This window comes from Centruroides vittatus, unplaced genomic scaffold (assembly GCF_030686945.1).
Source record: "Centruroides vittatus isolate TY-2023 unplaced genomic scaffold, ASM3068694v2 contig_329, whole genome shotgun sequence".
In the NCBI taxonomy this organism is placed as follows: Eukaryota; Metazoa; Arthropoda; class Arachnida; order Scorpiones; family Buthidae; genus Centruroides; species Centruroides vittatus.
Genome location: NW_027122113.1, coordinates 1,594,025 through 1,606,679, shown reverse-complemented (window position 1 = coordinate 1,606,679; position 12,655 = coordinate 1,594,025). Strand labels below are relative to the sequence as shown.

Genomic DNA, 12,655 nt, shown 5'->3' with positions numbered 1-12,655 from the left:
ATTAAATGCTTCATATTAAAAACTGAGAAGTGTAGACCCCGATACAAGCATTTATTTACTTAAAGTAAGTTATGAAAACTTCAAAATCGACTAAAAAAGTCATCTGGCCAGCGGTTAACACTGAATTTTTTAAAACATTTAGAGAATATTTGGCCAAGTTAAATTGCTTTCAGCAATTAAAAATATGCTGAATTGAGTTTGGGAAAGCTTAGAAGTAACACGTAAATGAATTTCTTGAACGCTTAAAAAGTTAAAATTTATTGCTAGAACGAATAGAGAAATGCTTAAAAATCTTAAAAGCGAGTTACTTAAGCATTTATAATCCAAAATTTTGTCAAGAATTAAGTCTGAATAAGTTTCAGAACAGTTGAAGTGAGTACTTTCGACGTAAACAGATGAGTAGCTTAACGTTTCGGAGTGAGAAAGAATGCTCAGTTTCTTAAACTAGAAATTTAAAATTTACGAAATAAAAGTAAATTAGATAAAGTTTAATTTATTAAAAAAGCTATTTCATTAAACTTAACAGAAATTTAGAAATAAAGCTGAATGTTAAGAGCAATACGAAGTATGCACTACTAAAATCATTAAAAAAAAACACCGTCCCAAACTAAGAATTTCGTATTATTTTTTTAATTATTTACTTAAATAATAATCTTATAACTTACTAAATAATAAAAATAATAATAAATTATCGTATAGGCCGACATTTTAAACGCAATTAACTTTAAAAAGTTTTAAGATGATTGATTTTCTGTTTAAACTAATGCATTTCTGCAACTTTGAAACTTTCTTTTCTAAAAAAAAAAAAAAAATAGAACTAAGCAAATTTATTTAAAAATTAAAAAATAATTAAATCATTGAAACCGAATTTAAATGAACAAAGCAACTAATTTAATTTTAACGTAAAATTAAGACAATTTTAAACTTTCAATTAGTGAAATTTATAAACAAACAGAATCCCAATTATCGCAAGGAGATTTCTTTCTTGTTATTTTTTCCCCCTTAAAAAAATAAAAATAAAATAATTAAAAAAACAAGACATAGAATGAAAGTTTCTAATTAGTTTTGATTCTTATAAATATATTTTTATTTTTAAATCTAGCTAATTATACGAACAATGCCTTTTAATAAAGACTGAATATAGGAAATAGTAAAAGGTTCATTCTTATGAAAAGAGTAAATTAAAATGACAAAAACAATTAATTTATTAGAAGACGAAGAAGAAGTAAAAAAAAATCAAAAAAATTTACTAATTTTAATGAATATCAAAGTTCTTATTAAGTTTTATTCAAGTTAACGAAATTCAAAAAAGACCACGTCTTTGAATATTTATTCTACTTTTTTCGAATGATTTAATCTTTGTTATTAAATATGTAAAAAAAGAAACAAAATTATAAATTTTGACACTTCTAAAAATCGTTATTGAGTCGTAAATACGTTTAAAAAATCAAATATAATTACTTAAAAATCCGTTTTTTTACTAGGATTCGAGCGTGTTTCGGATGGTTAAGATGGTTACAAAACGTTAAAATAATTAAATATTTACAAAATTTAGATGTTTCTCGATGCGTTTTTTGACTTTTTAACAATTAAATTAATTATTTTCAATCGTTAATTTGTCAAAATTATGATAAATTTTGTATATATATAATATATTATATATATATATATTTTTTTCGAAAGTTACTTTTGTAGCACGTGGTTACAACAGTGCTAAGAGGATAATAGTAGGCCTATTATACTTTACGTGTAATTTATCTAATTTAGAAGCTAGAAAAACAATTCATTTTGTTAAATTGTGTTTATTTATTTGTTTAAAGCTCTTATCAAAACCGGATCTAACTAATTTAACATGATGGAAGTAGTTACTTCAAAGCTGAAATATTCAAAATTAACTTTAAAAATAAGCTGATAATTTCATCGAATCATTAGTTTTAAACTCATGAATTTAGTTTACAAAATAATTTGGACCAATTTAATAATATTCAGGATAAATGTTTTTTTTAATTATTAATTAATAAGTAGTAAATCATAAAACTGAGATTTTTGAAGACTTAAAAACAACTCAAAATTTATTATAAAATAAATTCAAAACAAAAGATTATGTTAATAATCAATTTTGCATAAAAATTAAATGGTTTTCAATGTTTTTAAACGAATTTTTTCGATAGAAACAAACCTAATACGACTTTAAAATCTGGGATGCGCCTTCTTAAACTCCAAAAGAAATTGCAAAATTTATTAAAACTTAGATTTATTAAACATTTAAAATTCAAAATTTTATTTAAAGGAGTAAATAAATTAAAAAAAACTTTAAAATTTATTCAATTTAAGTACATCAATATAAACAAGATTTTTAATATCTTAAATTTCGAGTTGTTTTTTTTTTTCTTTTTTTTTGGATTCAAATAACTCAAAATTTGATGTCAAATTTCTAATAAACTTCAATAATTTATAAGAAAATATGTTAAAATAACAAACATTTCTAAGAAAATATCGAATATTAGTTAAAAAAACTGAGCATAAAGAAGCATAAGATGCTAATGGATTCGAATGCAATCAGCATGGTTTTGAGAGCATCATGACAACAAAAAACAAGATTCGAAGAACTTAACAAGACTTGCTTAAAGCAATTGGAAATTGAAAAGGAATTGATTCGAAAGACCATTCCTCTTTATCACATTGGAAAGGTTCAAATCTAATCGCCAACCGTCAACCTTCATTCTTCATATTTTCTCCTTTCCCATCTTGGCATCAAAGAAAAGGTGAAAACATCAAAAAAAGCCAAAAAAAAAAGAAAGAAAAAAAAAAGCAAAAGGGGGGAATTAGGCACGATATAAGATATTGGTTAAAATCCTACCAAATCCAATCAATCTGGAGGACATAAATTGGCAAGAGTGAAGTACTACAATCTGCGACTGAAGAAAGAAGATTCTTTTTTATATTTCTCTCTCTGTTGAGGAGCCACCAAATATAGATGGCTTCGAAATTTAATATTTTCCGTCATATGTCTCTGATGGAGGCGGCCATCTTGAAATACTTTGATTCGATTTTTCCTTATTTATATCGAACTATCTCAACCTATCGTTTAATTTTATGAATCTTTATGTATGAATCTATATGTCTGCAACCGGTCTCGTAGTAAAGATTAAAAAATATATATTTTAGTTTCTGATACGCGTAAATGAGTTGTTTAAAAAGTAAATACGTATCCAGATTTACCTAATCATTAGTTTCGTCCTGGAATTATAAACAAGAGAATATGACTATTTTGTATGACATTAAAACGTCATAATGACATCAATATGATTTACGACATGTTATAATTTATGGCTCTTTAACTGGCTATATATCAGCAGTAAAATTGAAACTATGATAAAAAAAACGTACGTTGTTACTTTCTGTCTTATCCTGAGGCCTTTGTCACTACTAGGCCTTCGAATTAATTCGTTTAAGGCCCTTTCTCGAAGGCCTACACGCGTTTTATACTGGAAGGCGCTTAGATAAGTTACATTTTGCGTGTTCCTAATACGTAGGGAGTGCTTCGAGCTGCAGGTGTGTAGTAGTTTGGAGGAGTAAAACATCTTAAATTTACTACTAAATCGTCGATGGAATGAGTTATTAAAGGCCGTCTAATGGAATGCGAATTGTTTTAAGCAATAAAAATATATTTTTAATAATTTATTAACATTAAAACACGCTATAAGCAACATCATAAGTTTTAGTTAATGATATCGAGGAATGATAATATTTTTTTTTTATTTTAATAAATATGCTACTGACGTCAAACGAGAATTCAATTTAGCTAGAATTTTTTACAAAACACTTTGAGGAAATCTTGGCTCCTAAATTAAAAGACAATATAAACTACAACTAAACACGAAATAGAATTGAATGTATAGTTCTTACAATGTTAGTGCAGATATACATTCTGATAAGAACAAGGAAACATGGAAGATAAAAATGAAAAATAAAACCAGGCAACATAATATATAATATAAATATAATTGAATATTGAATATTTTAAAGCATAAAACAATTTTTGTGTATATTTTAAGCTCCTAAATCATTAATAATTTGCATTAAAAAAAACGTCTTTCTTACACCAGCACTCATCTTTCTACCCTAAAACTTTAGTTCGTACCAACTTTAAAAGTGTAAAATTCTGCAAGATAAACTTAAAAACCATTCGATAATAAACGTGTAATTATAATTTAATAAAGTTATCACGTCAAAACAATCAGGAAACAGAAGGAATTCATTGTAATGCATAACATATGTAGCACAGGATGGAATAAGGAAAACATTGAAACAAATAAAAGTACGAGTTGTAAATCCTTAACAATAACTGTGGAGTTATGAAGATAGAAATCCTTAATCTTCAGCAACGAAACGCCCTTGCAACATACAGAAAGTTAATCTAGAAGAGGGACTTGTTAAAATCCAACATTGACAACTCCCCCATTTGACTATATACATAGGGATGTCCCTCATGTTGAACGCTTATGATTGATAGGATTGTGTTCTGACAAGTGGGGTGTGCACTGAAAACGGATAGATTTGTCGTAGAGGAAAGAAACACCGCTCGGGATCCAGATATCTTCTTTTGTAAACATTAGGTCAATCCTGTCTTGATAATATATAATATATATAATATATATAATTATTTTTTTTTTCTTTCTAAAAACTTCACCACTCCATTCTTCGAAACGGGGTAATCAATTCAATAAATTCAGCTTTGTAAGTCACGAATATTCTGTTCATATACATACATTAGCATTTTATAGTGTGTGTAGGGGTATTTTATGCGCTTAACTAAACTTTAAGCAAGGATTAATGTTATTTAATTTGAAATTTAATTAAAACAAATTTTGGTCTGAAGATCAGTTCCTATAAAGACAACATATTTAACTTCCTATATTTAGTCGGTATGTGCCCTATAATGAATCTTCTTTCTTTCTTTTTTTTTTTTCTTGAATTTTTTTTCTAGCGCTTGACCTTTGAACCGTAATATTATATTCGTCTCGAAGTTTTATATTACATAAGGCGAAGTTTCATCATCTTCATTTACGAAAAATTTATAAGGTTTAGCTAATTTAAATTACAACTTTGTCTAATTATTCGAGTTAATTTTTTGTAGTTTTAAATTTCTTTTTGAGTTTTTTATAAGAATTTTTTAAGGAAATTTTAAAAATTCAACGAAAGAAACTTAACATAAAGTTTAATTTGACTTTTTAAAGCAAATTTTTAATTAAAAAAAAAATTAATTTTGCATGCAATACATCTAAATTTGCTTCAAAATATAGGATCTATACACTTTGCTCAACTCTGAATACTAAAATTCACACTTAAACTACTTTAAAGAACAATGTTTTACGACTAAATTATAATTTTATTTAATTAATTCCTCATTAAAATTATATTAAAATTTATTTTTTATATATTTAAGTATCAGTTAAACGACTCGACGTTGAAAAAAATCTCAAGAGAATTCCTAAAATTTCAGGATTTTACTAGCAAAATTTAAAGAAAAATCCTGAAATTGTAAGTTTTTCCATGGAGTTTAAGATTTATACACAATTTTCAATAAATGAAGATGGCGTTAACTAAACTTTTTCCTTAGATTATTATTTAAAAGGCGCTTCTTTAATATAAAAAACATATATTTAAAAAAATATATTGCATTTATTCAAAATTATCTTGGCGAGAAATGTCCAGAAGAAGCAACTTTCTTCTTCTTTTTTTTTATTTTTATTTTTGCCTGAGGTCGTATCCTAGGAATGAGGGTTGGGTCAAGATTTTGTCAGTGGGGAGTCTTCTTCCAGAATAAAACGCAGAGAAAGGAAATTGTATGTGTGTTCTTTAGACTCCTAACGAAGTCAAATTTCTGGAATTTTATAATAGAAAGCGTATTTTTCTTACTAAACATTGAACATGATTAACATTAAGAAGTTCAGAAAAGCATTAAAAAAAAACATACATATACATAATATAAAAAAAAGATAGTGTAGTAAGTTACCGCTAGAGGGAATCACTTTCTAGAAAGGTTATTCAAATTAGGGGGGGAGAAATTAATTCATGAGCAGAATTCTTATTCATGATTATGCAAAAACTTGTAGAAAGGACATTATAAAGCGGCACCACTTTAACATTTATCAATCAATCTTACTCTTAGATCGATAAAATAATCGAATAAATCGATTATGTTAATCGATATTCGATTAAAAAAAAGTACAGAAAAAAATGTCACCTTTCGGTGGCCTTGTAAGGCCACGAGACAATAAACTAGATGAGGTTTTTGTATCGAAAAAATACCCCAATTGTTAAGAGATAAAATTGTTTGTTAGATTTATATAAATCAAAAAAAAATTTTAAGGATTTTTTATTTTTTTTGAAAATAACCGGATTGAAAAGTAGGGTATAGTTTATATATATATAAAGTTAAGAGATTGATTACCTTACATTGGCAATGATATTTCTCACCAGCAGGATTTTCAATGATATTTCTATCTATGGCAGGGTCATCTGGAATGTTTCCCTCTGATGGCAGGAACAATCTTTCAATGAAAGATCCCCCTGATCAATAAAATACCTCTAGGCTATGAAATAATAATAAAGCGGCCATCTTTAGTCAACAGGCAACATCGTTCCTACTTAAAAGACGGTAGAGCGGGGTTCTTAATTGAAAATTAATAAACGCGTTTATATGGTTCTAAAAAAAAAACATATTTACTTATTAAACACTCGGGAAAAAATACACTCTACTCTACGTTTCCTTATTTATTAATGGTGTTTGATCTGAAATTACTGGAGTGTTTGATCAGAAATTGCTAAGAGGTGATGGGGGTGAATGAGCACTTTTTTTTCAATTTAACAGCATTCTAAATCGTTGAAGAATAAAAGTGTAGTGAAGGGGAGATGCATTTCTTTCCGGGTATAAACGGAAATAAAGTAGAAAGAATCCAAATCGGTAGAGAACCCGTAAAATGCTCCATCGCGGATACCCTTCTTTGATGGAAGTCAACGTTTTCATCTGTTGCCAAAACGACTTTGTAAGTGGGTAGTTGCTTGTTTTCAAACGATGATTGTGAAGAAACGGTGCGGAATAAATTGTATCTAATTTAACCCTCTTGTTGATCGCTATAAAAACTATTTTAGAAACACCGAGCATTATCACAATTATAATTCAAAAACCGAAACAAGTAGGAAAATGAACTGATAAACAAATATCATCCCCCTGTTACCACGATACAGTGCTCGTAGGGGTTATCTTACATCATCTCAACCTTTGTCGCTATGAGACTAGACTTTAGTTCAGTTTATTGGTAATTTTGTAAGTTTCTTACGCAACTTAAAAAAGCATATTTTTTATAATTTAACAATTAAAACTCTTCTATCATAAGCGCGAATGTGGTTATCATCTCTTCGATGGTTAAACGATAAATTTTTTACAACATTTCGCTCGTTTCTTCGCCATTAAACTTTGCACCATAGAGAGAGAGACAGAGAGAAGGAGAAAAAAAAAGTAAAAGAAATCAGCAATTTATATTCTGTAGGCCATAAAAATTAAAGATCAAAACAATCAGAAAAGGGTCTTTTCTAACTAAATTAGCCTTTCCAGCCATTGGGTTACTTTAGAAATCAGTTTGACCAAAGCATTACTTTTGGTTTTGCATCATTTAAACTTGAAAACCAACACCTACTGAAGTGGTTTCGCTACATAGATTTCTGTCAAATCTCTCTCGGAGTGAAGAGGTCACAGGTTAAAACCTCGTCTAGGACAATTTACTAAAAGGTGAGTTAGAAATTTTTTCTCTTTATATCCCCCTTCCTTCTAAAGATGATGATGTTTGTATTTTGAATTCTAAAGACGTACTAGTTATCGGGGTTACAGATGTTTATGTCAGAAATGAGTTCTCAGAGGTCTATTCACAAACATCCAACGGTCCAAGGCCTTCTTAACAGATTTAAGGTTATCTTTTATAAAGCCGTGAGTCATTATAAACAATGTATTTATAAATGGAAAAATCTTAAATAGTTGAAGAGATTTAACAATCAATTTGTTAAGATAAATATTAATGAAACTCTTTTTTAAATATTTATCCTTAAACTAACTTTTTTTCTTCTTCTCTCTCCACTTTAAATTTTGGGAATTGGATTACTCACTTTCGTGACGTAACCAGAGAATTTTCATAATTTGTGAAATTCTTATCTTATAACGATGCATGTCTTATGTTATAAAAGAATATTTTATTTTAAAATATTTTGCAAATTGTAAGAGTTGCATAACATTTAATATTTTAAGTACCGAAGGCCGTTAAAACTACTAAATGAAATGTACAAAAATAAGAATTTGAATTTCTGTATTCGTCACTGATTCGTCAATTTTAAATGATTAGTAACGAGTTTAAGGTTAAGAGATATATTCGCATTTTTTTTAATTATTATTTTTTAGATATGTCATTCAGTGATGGCCTTTGAAAGACAGTAATATATGCTTAATTATTGACCCACAACTAGAAACAATGAACACTATGGTTGTTATTCAAGTGGACATCTTTTGACAGACAAGGAAAATTCAACTGCAATAATTCATCACACACTACTTCCCTCTTTGCTATTTTTAAGTGTAAACGTTTTTACATTGAATGCAACTTTATAGAAAGATAAAAAAAAATAAAAAAATTAAATATAGTCAAAAATATCAACCTAATTTTATAAATCTAGACGTTCTTTCCATTTAGACATCAAGGCCTACGAGCGTCCTGTACACATAATCTCACCTTAAAGCTTTTTATCTTAATATTTCCTGTCGAGTTATCTTACAGACTTTAATAATAATAATAATTAATAATAGTTTTTAGATAATCGTTGGTTAAATACAATGTCGAACAATTTAGATATTACATCGAATACAATAATTCGATTTAAAAGATGGCCGAACCGATACAAATCGAATTAGTCGTTTGAATCGATGATCGATTTTAGGAATTAACTAATTTAATGCCGGGCCTATAGGCCAATTCGCCACTACATAAAGTTTTGTTTGTACTTTAGCGAGTAAACTAGCTGATAGAACGGAAATTCGCCACATCAATTGGTAGCTTAACAATCGCTAGAGAATAGAAAAGCCTTCTGTAAATTAAATGATACAGGTCAAACTTACTCCATAATGGTTTGAATCTATTGACTGGTGAACATAGATAGAGTGACCTAAGTAAAGTGGATACAATGAACAAGGTTGGCCGGTAAACAAACACAGCAGTTGTTAAGGTTAGCCACAATTGATGCTACAGGGACACAGTAACGCACAGGCTGTCAGAAGCACGGATGGCGTATATAGGGACCCATGATGGATGAACAGGTCATCAAGCGATGACCAGAGGTGGGATCCAAAAGTGAACTGAATGCGCCCCCATCTTTATGCATACTGTTGTCGCTAACTATATCTGACAGCACTCGGATAGAAGAGCCGCTAACTTCGTACAGGGTTTAACTTTGTTCTATACGTGGTCAGACGTGCGACAATGAGAATTTAAAGTGGGTAGAGCACCCGGATATCGTCTTATCTGAACACCCTCCGTGTGTCCAACAAGTGAACCTAACGTGACAAAGCGTGGGAGAAGCGAATGACGAACCCGTATCACGTCTCTTTTTATATATGTATATATTAAAAACTTCAGTTATCGTTACGCAAATTTTTGATTCCATCCTCTTTGGAGTGTACATATTTTTAGATCGCTTTGCTCGTCCACAAAAACTCGCTACCAGGCCTTGTTGGTATAGGTTGCGGCCTAGGCTATAGATCGGCAATACGTGGCCTGAATGTTTTGGAAAGGAAGTCAGAAAGTAGGTTTAGAACACCCGCTGAGTTCTCTCTGAACTCTGTTCCTGTTATTGCACAGACCTGTCAGCCCACATAATGAAATGAGATGATCGGAACTACAAACTTTACTAGACTATAGGATTTTCATTATAGATGCATCCATCAACATCCCAAATATTTCATCGGTCCCGTGTCAGCATATCTAATCTGATTTTTATTTATTCGCACGAAAATTAGTTCTTTTGCATATTTTGCTCTTCTCCTTTGCGATTTATTCCTTTTTATTTATTTTTTTTCTTCTCAAAAAACTAGGACGTTTCTTAGATATTAAATAATTCATCTGCATCTAACACGCATTTTTTTAAATCTTATTAGAGTACAATTTTCTACTTAAAAATACCTGGTAACGTATAGGCCTACGTACAACTTGAAAAATTTTATTTTTTTACTATAGGAAAAAAAGTTAATTTTCGTTCTTTGATCCAGAAACTGAATATATATATTTTATAACTTAATATAGATATCTAAATATAATAATACGGATATCATCCAGATACTTCCTTCCGTTTACAGATATAATCCATTTAAATTTAGAAACAAATGGAGAAATTTTACAGATACTGTACATTAATTTACATATTGATGTATACATTTTTATATAATTGGCAATAAAATAATAATAAATTTCCGTTTTTAACAAACGGAACAAATCACGTTTTATTAAAATTCTGCATAATTAGAACCTTATATGGAAATTATTTCCTTATATGGTAAACATGAAGAAAATGTATTTTTTTAAAAATATTTTCTGAAAGTTTGAAGGGGACTTTTTTTGCATGTGTGTATGTATTGTATGGCATATATACGGGGTCTACTTTTATCAACTATTTCATTCACATGCCGAAAGATTTTTCTTGTATTTCCTTACGTCCATCTGAAATACAACTTCCATATTTCGTGCAAACGGTTGAAAGAATCCAAGACCCGAATGAATGAATAAAACGAACATTTCCATTTATCCAAGAGAAAGTCAGTAGTATAGGCGATCAAAGCGCCCGGAACGGCAGAAATCAGAAACTGGAATTGCTTCTGTTTTGACAAAACGATTTTGTTCAACTAAAAATTTCGACCAAATATTTTCATGTTTTGTTTTCTAGATTGCTTTGTAAGAGATTTTTAGGCGGAGGAGAGGGGCGGAAACAAGGGGATAGAAAAAAAACAAAAATAAAATAAAATAAAAAAATACATACACATATATATATATACATATACACATACTTATTTTCTTTTCGTCTTTTAAAATATATTTGCAACAACCTATTTTTACTAACATTAAACAAACAAAGAAAGTTAAAAGCAATATTTAAGTCCCCCCGAATGACGCCAAAACAGCTGAGTTGAGTAGAAGCATATACAAAGCGGGGACGTTCACAAGAATGGAAGGGCGCAACACAAACTTCTGCGGGTCGGGGTGACAAAAGCGACATTAAAACTAGGCATTTTGCATCCCTTTTAACTTGTTTCACTTTTTCTTTGCTTTTTTTTTCATTCACGAATTTATTGCTCTTAATGGATGTTTAAACGGGGAGTAATTAGTGGAACTAACATAACCCCCCTTTTAATAGTTTGTAAGTGGGGAGTGATGGGCTTAATGTCTGGCGATTACTGTATGTTATTTATATATATAGTGTATATATATTTATAAGCGCCCCACGCGTGAACGTAACGATAGGCCGTGTTGCCATTTATATATGTATGTATGTATATATATACATATTAAAACGCTAGCGACAAAAACACGACTGGGACAAAAGTTTGGCATTAAGAATACCGAACGCATCTGTTGCAACAGGTACTGTACGTATACAAGTACGCTTTTGATTTTTTTTCTTTTTTAATTAAAAATTGCGTACGCACGAGAGTTACGACGCAGAAATAATTCTAGAAGGACTTAATGGTGAGATAAAAATAAGAAAAAAATTTAAGACGGTGTGGCGATAGTAAAATTCGAGCCCTACGAATTTATACGAGGGACAAGAATGTGATTAGGGGGTGGCGCATGGAATCGGAGCGCGTGCACATTCGTACGTAAGCTAATCGCGTCGGGGGGTGGCCCGGTAGCGCGTACACGAGTTCCGAAAAGTCGACGGCGAACGGAAGTGGCGAACGCCGTCCGCATTACGTCTACCTGCCGGCGAAGAAACAATGGAAGAACCGACTAGCAGCCAACATGGCGGCTTACAGCAGACTAACCTGTTTTCTCCTTGATTTCACAAAGAACGCTGAACAGTGCCGGTTTCATACGATGACAATTCAACGTGTGTTTCCTGCGAAATAATATAAAACTGTCGTTACTGAGTGTACACCTAACGTCACACCGGTTACGGGCGCGGGTGTTACGCTTACCTCGCTTGCGCTTCGTCTAAGCTCTGGTCTGTGATATTCATGATCTGTTGTAAGATCTCCGATATATCGTGTTTACGCGGTTCTTGGTCGGGCTGTGGCTGTTGAGACGTAGGATCCACAGTATGTGTTTGTGGTGGGATGCCATAACCGTGTTGGGGCACAACATGCCCGGCCATGCTCACAGATGGATGTTGCGATACAGGATGCATCATTCTTTGTTGGTCGTCCATGCCTTTGAAGACACAAAAACGTACGTCACCAACACCCTGTCACGAAACCGCAAACGTCTCAACGCAGCACATATACATTTAGATCCATAAAACACACACTGTATCTATAACCCGCACCAGTAATTGACTGTTTTGATTGGGAATACTTTTGACACACACACACAAGCAACCAAACGACTCAAGTGGGTTGTAC

The 12,655-nt window shown here is 30.7% G+C and overlaps 1 protein-coding gene across 6 annotated transcripts in view; it reads right to left on the bottom strand.

The window, feature by feature from the left end:
* The window catches only part of LOC136973753 (pre-B-cell leukemia transcription factor 1-like), a 134,410-nt gene extending 121,764 nt beyond the window's left edge, over window positions 1–12,646 (bottom strand). For 2 of the 6 annotated variants that reach the window (XM_067268502.1, XM_067268505.1), the window contains exons 1-2: window positions 12,233–12,645; window positions 12,080–12,153 (exon numbers count right to left, since the gene is read on the bottom strand). In XM_067268502.1, the coding sequence (XP_067124603.1) occupies window positions 12,080–12,153; window positions 12,233–12,462 (304 nt within the window). In that variant the 5' untranslated portion in view covers window positions 12,463–12,645. Of the gene's footprint in view, window positions 1–12,079; window positions 12,154–12,232 lie in introns of all 6 variants that reach the window. The other 4 variants (XM_067268506.1, XM_067268504.1, XM_067268503.1 and 1 more) reach the window with 3 other exon arrangements.
* Between the last annotated feature and the right edge of the window lie 9 nt (window positions 12,647–12,655).